We start from the raw sequence: 15,191 nt of genomic DNA, 5'->3' as shown, positions 1-15,191 counted from the left end.
CTGTTAGCTGTCTGGGTCTTGGCGACTTTTGCCATCCTTGCTAGCAGAAGTACTTATCACTATAAATGCCAGTTCCCCCAAAGCAGGAGATCATAGCATCTAAGAGTCTGGACTCTAGAGGTTAGAAGAAACAGCCCAGCATGGTGGTGCACACTTGTAATCCCAGCACTTGGGATGCGGAGGTGAGAGCTCACCTCAGCTACACAGAGAACTTGAGGTCGGCCTGGGCTACACCCCGTCTCAGTAAACTAAAAAGAAATAAAGGAGAGTGTGAGTGCCAATTCTACATGGGGAAGAGGGCTGGGAGGGGACAAAGGAGCCACCCACCTTCTTGTCTATAAATGGTTCATCTGAAGGCAGACAACAGAGTCACAAAGTGCTCAGAGAAGAGCTGCCCAGCCAAGAGGCTGCTCTGCATCTCCCAGAACCTCTGGCAAGCTGCCCATTGGCAGAGTGGTAGGAGGAAGAAACTACCCGAGATCCTGCCCTTGAAGCCCAGATCTGTGGGTGGCCCCCACCACAGGCATCTTGGCCCGACACACAGTGGCTGCCCCTTCCTGTGTTCCCAGCTTGCCCTTCAAGGACTTGGCCTGGGATGAAAGGCAGAGAGAAGGTTAGTAGGGAGAGGGACTCGTGGGCAGAGGGGCAGGGCCAGCATTGGTCCCAGGCCAGAGTGACCACAAGATAGAGCTAGGCTGTGTGGGGGGGGTCCTTGACTTCCCAAAGAAGAAGTGTTTCTCAGAGGAAGAATTATCCCACTGGGGCTGAGGACAGTTCACACTGTGGACAAGAGTGAAAGCTGCTCTCGTCTGTTTGGGTAAACAGGAGACCGTCTGCCTTCCACCTGCTGGAGTTCACTGGTCCACAAGGACACATGGCCACCCGGCTTTCTCTCTTGCCTCAGGCTCCCTCCAGCTCTCCCTTCTGTCGTCTTCTCCACCTCCCTTCCTGCTTATCATGCTTCACCCTTTGATCTCTGTCCTCACCTTGGCTGTCCATTACCTGTCTCCCAACCCTCTAGTGAACACTAGAATTCCCCCACACACACCCCGTATTTTATTCTCATGCTGTCGGGACCTGTGAGGGCCCAGGCCATGTGTGAAGTGCTGGCCCCTTGCCTAGACATGGGGGGTGTGAGATTGCTCAGAGATTCCATGTTCCTCACCCTGGCAACAGTCCTGGGTTCAGTCCCTGGAAGCTGATGGGCAGTTAGGAAGGGCCTTGCCTTGAACCTGAGATCCAGCCCACGCCACCACACTAGAAACAGGATGTCAGGCAGACCTCAGTCAGTGCCAAGGTCAGATGGCCCGAGATGAAGCGTGCAGGTCAGAGCCTGCCTGCGTCCTCTGGCCAGTACTGACCTCTGCACCCAGCCTTTCACAACTAAGAAGCCAGTAAAGTAAGAGCCAGGGTGGGGCAGCTTACTTCCAAGCCAATCACAAGGCTGCAAACACACAGAAGTGCTCAGGAATGGGGCCGTGAGCTGAGAGCCCTTCTGTCTTGATGGAGCATGTTCAATCAGTGTTCTCTTCAGTTCTGCGTAGCATCCTACAGGGAGGCATGTCACCTGTACCTGTAGACGGAGACTTCTGAAGCTGTGCTGTGTTTGGCCCTGAGGCAGGATTCTAATTCAGCTTGCCTCCTACCTGGTGCCCCTTCCCTACCCTAGGCTGGTAGCCAGCAGGGCCCTGGGCCTTCTCCAGGCAGGATAATGGACACTGGAGTCAGAATAGGGTTGGGGCCAGGCTTTCACTGTGTTCCAGGCTCACAATGAAAAGTGCTAGCCTGTGCAGTACCGGGGCAGAGCCAGCCCTGGAGCCTGTCCAGGCTTGCTGAGCCAGCTACCTCTTTGTACTGCATACTATAGACCCTAGTATCTGCCAGGTTATAAAATGGGGGGTCGGCCCTGAGGCACCCACAGCACCCGCCTGCCTCCAACACAGGTAAGAGGGGACCACCACACTGCCAGAGAACTGGGGGAAGGTGGAAATAAAGGGAAGAAGAGTGAAAATAGAAAGAGAGAGAGTATGATGAAGAACTGGACAGACACTGGGAGGAAGCAAAAACCAGAGCTGTTGCCCATGCATACTTGTCTAGCCCGCGCTCAAGGCAGAAGGATGCTGAGAACTGGAAACTAGCCCAGGCTACAGAGAGGGACCCTCTCTCAAAACAACAAAACAGAAATAGAGGAAGGGAGGAAGAGAGACAAGCAATGATTAAAGTATTCTGCCAGAGGCAGATTGGAGGGGCAGGGAGAATGAACACAGTGCTGGGCAAGGAGGGGCCTCTGAGGACAGAGACAAGGTTGAGGGTGGTTGAAAGCCCCAGATGTGGCTCAGATGTGTGGGCAACTGAACAGTCAGTCCTCCTATGGAAGGCTGGGAAGTGTGCGCTCACCCAGTTAAAGAGAAGATGTTGGGAACCCAGCTAGACCAAGGGAGTTTGCTCTGGGTCCCAGTACTCCAGTGGTTTGTAAATTATCAGCAGAATCCAGGGGATAGTGCAATCAGGTATGTCCCGTGCCAAGCAGTCTGTTTCTTGAGGGACCAGGAGAGCTGAGGTCACAAGTCACAGTTCTGGTGGAGAGTGCCAGAAGCATGCTACTCCCTCCTTTTGTACCTCCCAAACCCAAGTGCCAGGCTGATGTTTGCACACCCACATCTGCCCTCAGAGGATGCCAGGGGCGGATGGTTGGGAGAGGCTCAGGACACACACACTTACACTGAGTTTCTGAACAGATGTTGGCTGAGCAGCTCCCATGCATCTAGCAGAGAGCCAAACAAGCTGTCCTAGATAGAAGTGTTTACAAGGTTGCATTTAGTAACCCAGGCGCCTGTCCATCTGCTGGCTGAGGAGGGAGGCAACTGCCCTGTGGATGGCAGGGCACCTTTACTCTAGCTAGATTGTAACAGGAGATCCAGACGCCCCCCCCCCCCCCCAGCCCACAGTTAAGATTACTGTATTTGATGAAACACTCCTGAGTGTGGCTGTCACTCATCTGGTGTGGCAAAGCCTGCTACAAACACATATGATAGTAAACAAGCACAAGGGGCCGAGGAAGAGAGTAGCAGAGTGTGGGGCTTGAAGGAAGGACATAGCCTAGGAGAGGGATAGCTTCAGGTGTCTGTTTCCAGGGGGAGTCCATGTGTGTGAAGGAGCCTTGACACAGGGAGAGAAGCATAAGGGTAGAGGCCGCTTGGGATTGCCGCCCCAAAATCATTCAACCCAAAGATTTATTTTTCTTTGCAGCATCAGGAACCATGTCTCAGGCTGCTAAGGCTGTGGCTCCCATGGCGGTGAACCCGGGGCCTGATGGCAAGGGAAAGGGGGGCCCAACCACAGGGCCAGCCCCAGCCCCTGGCCTGGCCCCTGGCCCAGCTTCTGTGCCCAGGCCCAGCACCAAAACAGGGGACCTGCCTCCTGGGAGCTATAAGGTAAGGACAGGGTGGGCAGGGGAGGCTTTACAACCCACACTCTCCTCATCCCTCTCCCCCTCCCTCCTCATTCTCTCTCCTTTGCAGATCTTCTCTCCCTTCCGTGTTTCTGAGTCTCTGCCTCCCTATGCTCTCTTTCCTCTGACTCTTTTTGCTTTCTGTCCTCCCTGGCCTGCACTCCATCCTCCTTGTTCTGCTCTCCATCCTCCCTGGCCTGTTCTCCATCCTCCCTGGCCTGCACTCCATCCTCCCTGGCCTGCACTCCATCCTACCTGGCCTGTTCTCCATTCTCCCTGACCTGTACTTCACCCTCCCTGGCCTGCACTCCATCCTCCCTGGCCTGTTCTCCATCCTCCCTGGCCTGTTCTCCATCCTCCTTGACCTGTTCTCCATCCTCCTTGACCTGTACTTCATCGTCCCTGGCCTTCTCTCCATCCTCCCTGGCCTGCTCTCCATCCTCCCTGGCCTTCTCTCCATCCTCCATGGCCTCTCCCTCCCAGACAGTCTGGGAACCTCAAAGGTTCCACATGCCTGGAAGTAAAGGGAATTCCCTGAAGTGTTAAGTGGTCCTTCTGCTGCAAGATGCCTACTGCCAGGCCAGACTGTACATAGGAGCTTAGTGGTTGGCAAAGCCAGAAACCAGAAGGGAGTGTGTTTGGTGGCAGGGACCACTCATCCCAGGAGAGCCACCAGGCCACCAGGCTGACCTCTGATTTTCCTGGAAATTCTCCCCCTAGGTCCAAGTTGCAGGGCTCCTGGAGAGCCAGACTCTCTGTCCTTGGGGTTTGATTTATGGTGGTTTTACCCTCAGGTAGAGCCCTGGCCACACTTGGTTTATGACTCACATCTGGCCTGGATGTGGCTGGTTTTGATTTATGTCATTGCATTTAATCATTAAATTACTTTTTAACAAGGTAGCGTGTACCTACCTGCAAACCCACAATCCATATATAAGCTAAGATTTGATAGAAACCCTCTACCTGGCCCTAAGGGTCCCTCAGAACACTATCCCTACCATAATCTCCCCAACTTTAAGTATCTGCCACCTGCACCTGGTGCCAGATAGGTGCATCGACATCACTGAATGGTAATGTTGCTGTTGGGGCAGAAAATGTGCAAAAATCCACATGGGAGCTGCAGAGACGAATGAGGGCTGAGTGAGCATTACCTATATTTGGGTCCACAAATCAGGAAACAGCTCGTATCTGCTTTGCCCAGAAGGAGCTCTTTGAAGGGAGAGGTTGGGAAAAGAAAAGGAAGAGGAAGAAGAAGAGAAGGCAGAGAAGGAGGGGAAGGAGGGAGACCCAGAGGCAGTGGTGACTTCCCAGAGTTGTACCTGGCTATGAGGAGTACCACAGTGGAAGGCATTCGGTTCCTGCCCAGTGTAGAGCAGGAGCAATCCAAGAAGGCTTCTCGGTGAAAGTGGGTTCTGCACCTAGAACAGGGTCAGGGCCATGTATGTAGCCTGGAATATGAGTTAGGCAGTGGAAGACCCAAGTTGGGCGACTCCTGGTGAAGAGGTCATGCCTGGCTGAGAAATAACGCAGAGAAGAAACTAGAAGAGCTGGGCCCGGTGGCACGCATACAATTAGTCCCACTACTTGGCAGTGGAGGCCAGAGGATCCCAAGTTTAAGGCTAGCCCAGATTACAGAATAAATTCCAGGTAATCTAGGCTACATAGGGAGACCTTGAATGAGAGACACGGGTCCCCATTTCTGCACCTGACCATGGTACTGACATTGAGTTCAGTGGTGGGAAGACAGGGAGCAGACTCATTCACAAACCGAGGCTCATGGCATCCTGACAATGATTGAGACAAGCCCTTCAGGAGTTGTTGGATCTGAGCCCCTCATCTATCAGATTTGTTCATTTGGAGGTCAGGATCATGGAGCCAGGTCACCTCTCAATCTTCCCCGGTCATGGGGGGCTTCTCTTGACAGCTGGTCGTCTTCGAGCAGGAAAACTTTCAGGGCCGTCGGGTTGAATTCTCAGGGGAGTGCCTGAACCTGGGGGATCGTGGTTTTGACCGAGTGCGCAGCCTGATCGTCATCTCAGGACCGTGAGTGCTGGACGGGGAGGGACACTCTCTACCACAAAACAGTTACATTTGCCTGGCGAGTGCCTGAGTAGTAGTCACCCCTTGGTCTTTCCCCAGCTTCTCTGCACACGTGGGGGAGGGGTATGGTGCTCCCTCATTGACAGTTGAGGAAACTGAGACTCAGAGATGACCTGGCCCTGTAAGGCTACCTTGGGAGGAACCACATGTCCCCAGACATCCCCTCTCCCAAACAACTGTAGTGTAAAAAGCAGGTGCATGGCTTGTCACCTATAACAGCACCAAGTTGTCTGAGAGAGGGCTACCCTACTCCCCAGTCAACAGACAAGGAGACCTTGGCTCTGAGGGCTTAGTCAATGGGTGAGGTCACCCATGCTGAGTGGCAGCATCCACATCTGTCACAGGCTCTTGGATTTTACTCCCGGTTCTCAGAAGCAGAAAACTATCTCTCCTGGGTTATCTCTATTGTCCTCTCTGCTATTGTTTTCCCACCATGAAATCCCCAAGGGGAATGGCCAGTCAGTGTTTAAAGCATCTCAAGCTGCCAACAGCACAAAAGGAAGAACCAGATTGAGTTCAAGGTCAGATTGAGATCGGACCTACTTGGGTTCCAATGCTCACTCCTTCCTGTATCTTGTCCTGTCTCCAAGCCTGCTTCCTTGAAGCTGAAACGATAAGAGGAAGAATGATTCTGAGACAGGGGTTGGCACTGTAGACATCCAAGCATGGCAGGCGACAGTGATGGCCATCTACTTCCGTGTGGGTCTCAGCAGCCCTCTGTGGTCTATGTTCTGTTTTGGGGGCCACTCACGCCTCTCGCGCCCACTCCATTCCTGGTGTGGTCAACCCCAAGTCAGTCCCACCCATTCCCTAAGCCCGTCTGGGACAGAAACTGCTGGATGTGGCCATCTTGAGGTTTCAGAATGTTTGGGATGCTGATGACTCAAAGCCAGAGTATTCTCCTCAAAAGGAGAGACGGCAGTGCCCATGTCCTTTTTTTCTGTTGTTGTTGTTGTTCAGGGGTTGTACCCCAAAGGGAAAGATATGGGCCTGAGATCCAGGGGCAAGGGCTCTGTCAGGATCAGCAGGTGTGTGGGAAGAAAAGGATGAAGAGGAGATGAGCAGGGGAAGAAGGAGAGAGACATTACCTGGGAAATCTCAGCCCGAAACCCAACACCATGTTTGGGCACCACCTTTCAGGGCTGAAGCTCCATTTGATTCCTGCCTTCCTTTTCTTGCTTGTGGCTCGGATGAGTCATAGGCAGTGAAAATGGGCACTGGGACACTTACTTGGCATTTCTCACTGCTGATTGAGTCCTCATGGGCTATCCAAAGAGGACAGAGGAAGGTGGAGGGAGAGGAGCAGGTGACTAGACCACACCTGCCTCGTCTTTATATAGCTTCCTCCTCGCTAGTCATAGACGAGATACTGTGTGAGCTTCATGTTGAGTCTGCTCCATGAGTTCCCTAGTTTCAGATGCTCAGACTTTTCAGGGATGTGCATGCAGTCACTTCTTCTCTTTTACTGATGTTTAACCATCATCCGTGACTGCTCCAAATCCCACGGTGAGTAAGTCAATGATGAACTGGGATCAGAACTCAAGTCTGTCATTTCCCAGAGTCTCTGGTCTTCATGCCTGTGTGGCACCAGTTTCTGAGGTTCCCTCCCCATCTACACATTCTGTCCACCACATGTGTCACATGTTCATCTGCACATCCATCTATAGGCCAATCCATCAGTCTAGTATCCATCCATTCCCTTTTATCCATCTTCCATCCCATATCACCTATCTGTTCATTCATCCAACTCTTCAGCCATCTGCACACTGATCTTCCTGTCCTCGCCAATCCACCTACTCATCCCTCTACTCATACACCTATTCATTCATCTACTGATCCACTTATTCATCCACCCATCAACCCACATATTTATCCATATATTCGTTTATCTCCATATCCTCCTACCCATACATACATACATACATACATTTACCCTTCTATCCACCCTTCCAGTGAGCCGGCCAGCCAGCCTTATTTTCCTCTTCTTCTCTAGTCTGTTAACAAAACCTCAGTAGTGTTCTTTGAGGACAAGTTCACATCTTTCTTCCTGTCACTTTAATGTGATTGGTTCATCTCTCAGACAATATCCTGAGGCTCGTGGGGTGTCTCCTTATTGTCATCTTTCTGGTGAGAAGGTCCCAGTAGCCCTCAGGAAGATAACATGGTGTTCCACTGGTTCTCTCTTGGTCCTTTAGAATTACACACACATAGACTGAGGATCACCCTTCCCCCCATAATCTTTGCCCTAACCCTCCTAATCAGACCACAGTGAAAAATGTCCAATTTACCCTTTGTGAAAGACCCTTCACATGTGCCGTCACATCATGAGAGTTCACCAGGTGTCTGAGACTCACTTTATGCTCCGTTTCTGCACCACCCACCCTAGTTGTGGGCCTCCTGCCTGTCAGGCTAGTTCTCAGCAAATGGGAATTATTTTCTCTCTCCTATCTGGACTTCTGGGACTACTCACTTCCTTTGATTTCATTGTTTGGAGACAGGGTCTCACTATGTAGCCCAGGCTGGCCACAGATATCATGATCTTGCTGCTTTTCCCTTGTGCTGGAATTGCAGGCTGCATCACCCTGCCCAACTCCTGTGTTATATTTGAACACAAGCTTACACCACTCTAGCAATTTAAACCCTAGTTCCATTGTAAGTCATGGGTCCCTGTAAGAAGCCTTGCTTTGAACCCAAAGCAGCACTTCATACCCTGGCCTGAAGGACTAGAACCAGGGCCTGTTGTTCCCATGGTTGGAAAGAAGTGACCAGTAGGCATCAGGATCACATTAGCAGCAAGCAGTGACTTCCTCCCAGTTATTAGTGAGGTTAAAAGAAAATCTTTCGTGGTTAGTTAGTTGGCCCCAGGTCCTTATAGCATTTAAAGTCTGTGTGAATCCCATATTGGCTAAAATAATTTGCTCAGATAATTACAAATAGTGTCTCATTTAATCCTTTGCCAACTCCAGAAAATGCTAGTGTAGATGAAGTGATGAAGCCTGGGATGGGGAAGGCACTTAGGAAAGAAAGGGGTTTAGCACAGAATAAAGCCTAGACCCATTGGACCCACTTGGGATTTTCATTTTGGTGCCTGGGCCTCTGTGTTGGGGAAGGAACTTGCTGATGTGTTAACCTTCCCGTCTCTGTCCCTCTTGGTCCTTCTTGTGTTCAGCTGGGTGGCCTTTGAGCAATCTGCCTTCCGTGGGGAGATGTTTGTCCTGGAGAAGGGTGAGTACCCCCGCTGGGACACCTGGAGCAGCAGTTATCGCAGTGACCGGCTCATGTCCTTCCGGCCCATCAGGATGGTGAGTGGCTGGGACTGGGACAGCGGTCTATGGTGAGCAGGGAAGCATGGTGACACAGGCCCATGGTCCCAGCACAAGGGAGGTGGAGGCAGTAGGATTATGAGTTCAGATCTAGCCTTGGTTACAAGCGAGACCCTGTTGCAAAAAGAAAAAAGAAGAAAGTTGTGAAGTGACTGAGTAAGGGACTTTGGGAAAGACAGTTGTGACAATTAATGCTGAATTAGCTTAGTGATGTTTAGATCGGTGTAAAGGAGATGAATCTAGATCGTGAAGATAGCCCTGCATGGTGCGTGGTTGTTCTAGAATTATGAATTGATTATGAGTCATGAGCCAATTACTTCTTACTCATGCATGCCTGGCTCGGATGGTGCTGACTCTCACCTCTTGAGGTGGGAAATGTCTGTGAAGAAAGCATGTTCATGAAGGCTCACCCAGGACTATGAGGCGTTACTAATGTGTCACTGTGAGTTAGGCAGCCTTGTCTGCCCATCTGTGGAATGGGTGCAGTTGAGATGCATGCTCAAGTAGGACGGTGTCAATGAAGTTACCGCTAGAGCAATGGCTCTCAACCTGTGGTCACAACCCCTTTGCCTAAAGTCCATCTCCTAAAACATTTACATTACAACTCATGATAGTAGCAAAATTACAGTTATGAAGTGGCAACAAAAATAATTTTATGGTTGGGGTCACTACACATGAGGAACTGTACTAAAGGGTCTCAGCGTTAGGAAGGTTGAGAACCACTGCTCTAGACGTTGCTATCTGATATAGTAGGCACTAGCCATTTGTAGCCCAGGCTTCATATTTCTCCCAGGGTTAGAGGTGTGCTGCACCACAATCAGATCCTAAGTAGTTGCTGAGCCTGTGAAATTGATCTGGTCTGGATGGAGCTGAGCCATAACACTCTCCTGGTTTTACATACACCACCATACCATTCTCATGAGCATAAGAGATCATGCTCTCGTGATACATTAACATTAGAATTATGGTTATATTTTAGACATAGATGTTTAGACAAAATATATTAGAAAAAATTTAAAAATCTTACCACTCATCCTCACCCCAGGTAAATTAGTTCCGAATCTGGTGCCGCTGGGGGCACTAACCCCTTTCCTTCACCCCAGCCCCACACCAGGTAAATTAGTTCAGAATCTGGTGCCGCTGGGGGCACTAGCCCCTTTCCTTCACCCCAGCCCCTCTCCAGGAAATCTTTTACGCTTAGGGAAGTGGTCCAGTTGTCTGATTTGTCGTCTGTGTCCCCGTGACTGTCCTTCTCCCGAGCACCTAACATACCCCACGCACATCACTCTTGGGTTCCCGCCTCCCTTTCATCCCGCTTTCATGAAATTAAAGAGTTGTTTCCCAAATCAAACCTGACCATTGGGATCAAATGTGGTGGCACACACCTTTAACCCAGCACTCAGGGAGCCAGAGGCAGCAGATCTCTGAGAGTTTACAGTCAACCTGGTCTACAAAGCAAATCCCAGGCCAGTCAGAGATACATGGTTGAGACCCTATTAGACAGTCTAGGGTAGCCTGACTCTGCCAACTCCACCCCAGGCCCTGGAAGCCCATCAGTAACCAGAAACCTTGGTCTGTGCTGCTGGGGTAGGTTGGTAGGAGGGGAGACTAGGCGGGGCAGTTAGCAGGGCAGCCAGCACCTGAGGGTCGCTTGAGAGCTAGCTGAGTTGCCCAAGGACAGCTGTAGGGAAAGCAATCAAGGGCCAGTGAGGTCAGAGTCCTGCAGCAGGGTCAGACTAGCTGAATAGATTACACACTACCACCTGACCGCAGCAGGAGTGGCCGGGGGTGGGGGCACAGGGTGAGAAGGGGTGTCTGCAAGGTGGGGCCCCACAGGGCTTCATGGGGCACTATGAGGTCTCACCTGCATTGCAATAGGGAGCCACAGACTGGACCTTCCTCAAGGTCCTCAAGATGGCAATAGTTATAGGTAATAGTCACTGGCATTGATTAAGTAGCGACCTTGTCTCCTGTGTCCCCATCCCTACCTCACACCACAATCTTTCAAGGATGTTTGCTGTCTATGCCTTCTCTTCCACTCATTGTGACCTCTGCCCTACTTCCCTCTCTAGCTCTCATACTTCTACTTGACCTACACAGTCCCTCTTAAATTTCCCTTCTCCTTTAACTCCTCCCTTGGTCCACTGCTCTTCCCTCTGGGAGAGCTAACTAACTTACTTCACTTACAGTCTTCCACGTAAGTGTGTCTCACGGAAGGATGTGCTTTTGCCCTGCCCCCCCTCCCCATTGCTAGGTGACAATGTTGAATGAAGCACTCCTTTAATGAGCACCTGCTGGGTGTTCGGTGCTTCCTCTTCCTTTTGTGAAATTTGTAAAGTAGCCCTAGTAGGCAGAAGCCATTTCAACACTAATTGTAACAATAAGGAATCCAAGGCCCAAGCATGGAAAATGAAGTTCTTCACACTGCACAGCTCATCAGCAATAGGCTGGGCCTCGCTCCGCCCTGTTGGCTGCACATCCCCATGGCACTTCACCTCTTAAAACTCAGTGGGGCTGAGCCTGGGGCTCAGTGGCAGAACACTTGCCTAGCATGTAGCAGGACCAGGATTCCAACCCCAGCACTCAAAACAAAAAGCAAAATCAACAACCAAAAGAACACCAGTTCCAGCCAGAACTCTTCTATGCTGGCATTCAAGGGTGCACCTCAGTCTCTTCCAGGTCTATCATTCAACCACAAAGTCTCTTACCCACAGTCCCGGGGTGAAGTGGCAGCAAGCCCACTCTATAGGAGAGCACACTGAGGCCTGCAGGACAGAGTGAAATGTCCAAGGTGTTGGGCATAAGGACCACAGTTCGGGCTCAAATGCAGATCCACGCTCCATCTGTCTGTCCTTCTACAACTACGGTCCATTGCAGCTCACTTGATTAGAATTCATATAAAGAGACATTGAAAGGGGCTTCCCAATACCTCAGAGACTGCTGGGAATTGGGGATGATACTTCTCTGGAAGGTGCTATCCCTTGCTGGCTGTGTGCTGTAAACCAATATGTTTGCCCTCTCTGGGCCTCTGTGTTGCTGCAAGGTGATGCCACACATTTCCCCATAAGAACTTAAGCCTGTGTGGATGATTCCATTTTATCCTTGGGCACCTGAGATGTAGAAGCCATTATCCTCTCTTCCCAGAGAAGGAGGGTCCACACTGGGCAAGTCCAAAGGGTCCCTCCTCACCCCTTTCTTCTACCCACCCCAGCTTCCATTTCTGACTGGTCTTGGCCTCCCCAGGACTCTCAGGAGCACAAGATCTGCCTGTTTGAAGGAGCCAACTTCAAGGGCAACACCATGGAGATCCAAGAGGATGACGTGCCCAGCCTCTGGGTATATGGCTTCTGTGACCGTGTGGGCAGCGTGACCGTCTCTGGTGGCACGTAAGCAACCAGGTCCTGGACCTCATAGCAAGTGCAGAGAGAGAGGCTAAGGCTGCCAGAGGTGAAATGTCACATCAGGTCCCTGGGAAAGACCTCATAACCGTCCCCCATAAACACACAGACACATGTACAGATTCACACACAGACACACACATACAGATATATATATATATAAAAACACACATGCATACAGACACATGCATAGAGACATACAATGATACACACAGACACACATATACACACCCAGTCACATACACAAAGAGAACCACACATAGACATACACAGACACACACAGGCACACACAGTCACATACATATAGATATGCACAGACACACACACAAACACACACACACACAGAGTCTTCCAGAACGGACTGGGTCCTGGGGTTCTGCCAACAGATCACACACACAACAGATCACCTGGTGTTCTGTGGTGCGTGACAATTTCACCTCCATCTAAGTACTATAGCCCACAGTGGAGAGACTCTCAGCTGCTCAGGAGTAATGTGGCCCTGGCCAGAGCTGATGTGGACAGAGGGTAGTTCCAGCAGAGGTCTCTGGGTGAGATGGCACCCCATCTTCACCTGAGTGCTGCTGGCTGCACAATGCGTGGTTGAGGCTTCCTCATCCACCCGAATTCCTGGCATCTGAGGTTCCCAAGCAAAGCCCTTTACCCTACTTCTTCAAGAACCTAGGGAGAGTCAGCGGCCTTGTCTCTAGTCGTGGCCCCTGTGGATGAGTGTCCTCTTTGCCTTTCTATAGTGCTTCTAGAATGGTAGCCTTTTCCTAGCCCCCTTTTCCTTCTGCCCTGAACCTCATCCATTCCTCTCAGAATTCTGAGTCTTGTCTGAGAGCCTGCCACGTGCTGGGCACACAGAGGCAAGGCTTGGATTGAGGCCACTCTCTGCTTAGAGGGGTTTCCTCTGCCCAGCACTAGAGACACTAGTATGCTCTGTACAGTGTGGACATGGTCCAGCCTTGACTACCCACTGTAGCAGTGTGGAAGGAACAGGGCGGGATCTGGCTCTTCCTCTACAGAAACCAGCCAAGGGCAAGCAAAAGACCTGGCTTATGTTCAGGCAAGGACCGAACGTGGAGTGAATCGCTGACTGCCCCTTTCTTTGGTGAGGGAGCCTCTGTGCTGCACTCAGCCACCAGAGGAAATGAGTCCCCATCAGAAACGGAGTGAGAGGCATCACCACCATCACCACTCCCAGAGAGTAAACTGAGGCCCACAGGGCTCAGGTTCTGGACTTGACTCTAGGTTATTTATCTGACACTGGACAGCGCTTACAGTAGCCAGAGAGCCCGCCACGTATGAAGGGCCACTCAGGTCTGGAGACATGGCTCCTCGTCCTCATCACCTGGGAGCTCAAGATTCATGTATTGAATTCTGTCCTTCCCGGACCCGTGGGTGTGGACTTACTGCCTACAGTGGGGGCATTCATTTCATCTGGTCCCCAAGCGTACTCAAAACAGCAGCCAAGTGACAGTGCCCACTTTTCAGAGGAGAATCTACTGAGGCCTACCGGAAATGGGAAGGCCATTTCCCAGGGCATGGGACAGGAAAGGCCAAGCCAGGCAGGTGTGTGGACCCTCCTGGGACACTAGCTGCAAGATGGGTAACAAGAGAGAGGTTGGGGAAGAGGGAGGACCCTGGCTGTCTCTACACCTTTCCCACTCTCTTCCCAGATGGGTCGGCTACCAGTACCCAGGCTACCGCGGCTATCAGTATCTGCTGGAGCCTGGCGACTTCCGACACTGGAATGAGTGGGGCGCCTTTCAGCCACAGATGCAGGCTGTGCGTCGCTTGCGTGACCGCCAGTGGCATCATGAGGGCTGTTTCCCGGTGCTGGCTGCAGAGCCTCCCAAGTGAGCCAAGCTGCACCCCTCCCCACTGCAGCCCTCCCTGCCTCAAACTGTCCCATCTCCCCCTGCTAATAAAAAGTTCTTACAGCCGAAATACCCTTGGGTCTCTGAATAGTGTGTGCCCATCTGCAACATCTATTTGTAGTAGCAACTAGAACAATCAATCATAAATACAGAAATCTCTTCAAAGATCTTTTTTTTTTTTGAGGGAGGGAACAGGTCTTATGTTCCAAGCTGGCTTCAAGTTTCCTGTATAATCAAGTATGACCTTGGATTTCTGCACCCCTTGTGTAGTGGAAGATATTCTTAAATTTCTGAGCTGCCTTCTCCTTAGAGGCATGAGCTACTATGCCACCTGGGATTGAACGCAGGACTTTGCACATGCTAGGCAAGAGTTCTACCAACTGAGCAACACTCCCAACCTATTTGCTTGTTTGTTTATTTAATTATTTATTAAGACAAGGTCTAGAGGCTCTTGAGATGGCTTAGTGGTTAAGAGCACTGGTTGCACTTCCAGAGGACCTGTATTCAATGTCCAACACCCACATGGTGGCTCACAAACAGCTATAGCTTCAGTCCTCAGGTATCTGTTGCCCTCTTCTGGCTTCCACAAACCCCAGGGATGCTTGTGATGCACAAACATTCATGCAGACAAAACACTCATGTACATAAAATAATATGTGTGTATGTGCATATTATGTTTTAAGTTTTAAGGACAAGGTCATGCTACGTAGCCCAGGCTGACCTTGACCTTGGGATCCTCCCACCTCAACCTTGGGAGTGCTGAGATCACCGGGTGTACCACTGTGCCTGGCTGCTAGAGTCATGACACACAGCTCCCTGTAGCTTTCAGCCTACTTTATATTCGCGTTTATAATCCTTCCAGTTGAACGTGTGAAGGATAGCAGGCCCAGAGATGGGAACAGACTTGCTCAAGACCCCACAGTGAGTGACTGCACTCCAGTTCAGGTGATCTGGCTTCAGGGCCTGCCCATCAAACTCTCATCCTCCCCAGGTGACTTTCTGCTTGACTTGCAGATGATCTGAGTGCATTTGCACTTGG

General features: G+C 51.0%; 1 protein-coding gene across 2 annotated transcripts; it reads left to right on the top strand.

Moving 5' to 3' along the window:
• The first annotated feature begins 390 nt into the window (after positions 1–390).
• Positions 391–14,164, top strand: Crybb1 (crystallin beta B1). Of its 2 annotated transcripts, none has more exons than XM_075957811.1 (6): positions 391–613; positions 3,250–3,434; positions 5,376–5,494; positions 8,721–8,853; positions 12,118–12,260; positions 13,952–14,164. In XM_075957811.1, the coding sequence occupies exons 2-6, from the start codon at positions 3,261–3,263 to the stop codon at positions 14,133–14,135; spliced, it is 753 nt and encodes a 250-aa protein (XP_075813926.1). In that variant the 5' UTR covers positions 391–613; positions 3,250–3,260; the 3' UTR covers positions 14,136–14,164. The 2 variants fall into 2 exon arrangements, with proteins under 2 accessions (XP_075813926.1, XP_075813932.1); XM_075957817.1 differs by lacking the exon at positions 391–613 and adding an exon at positions 1,855–1,943.
• Positions 14,165–15,191: the final 1,027 nt, after the last annotated feature.

This window comes from Microtus pennsylvanicus, chromosome 1 (genome assembly GCF_037038515.1).
Source record: "Microtus pennsylvanicus isolate mMicPen1 chromosome 1, mMicPen1.hap1, whole genome shotgun sequence".
NCBI classification, from domain to species: domain Eukaryota; kingdom Metazoa; phylum Chordata; class Mammalia; order Rodentia; family Cricetidae; genus Microtus; species Microtus pennsylvanicus.
Note: the sequence above shows the minus strand (reverse complement) of the source record. Positions and strands in the feature narration are given on the sequence as shown.

Coding starts and splice junctions, on each gene's coding strand:
- Crybb1 (XM_075957811.1), top strand. CDS start 3,261: ATGTCTCAGGCTGCTAAGGCTGTGGCTCCCATGGCGGTGAACCCGGGG. Junction 5,495..8,720: donor CTGATCGTCATCTCAGGACC/GTGAGTGCTGGA, acceptor TCTTGTGTTCAG/CTGGGTGGCCTTTGAGCAAT. Junction 8,854..12,117: donor CCTTCCGGCCCATCAGGATG/GTGAGTGGCTGG, acceptor TGGCCTCCCCAG/GACTCTCAGGAGCACAAGAT.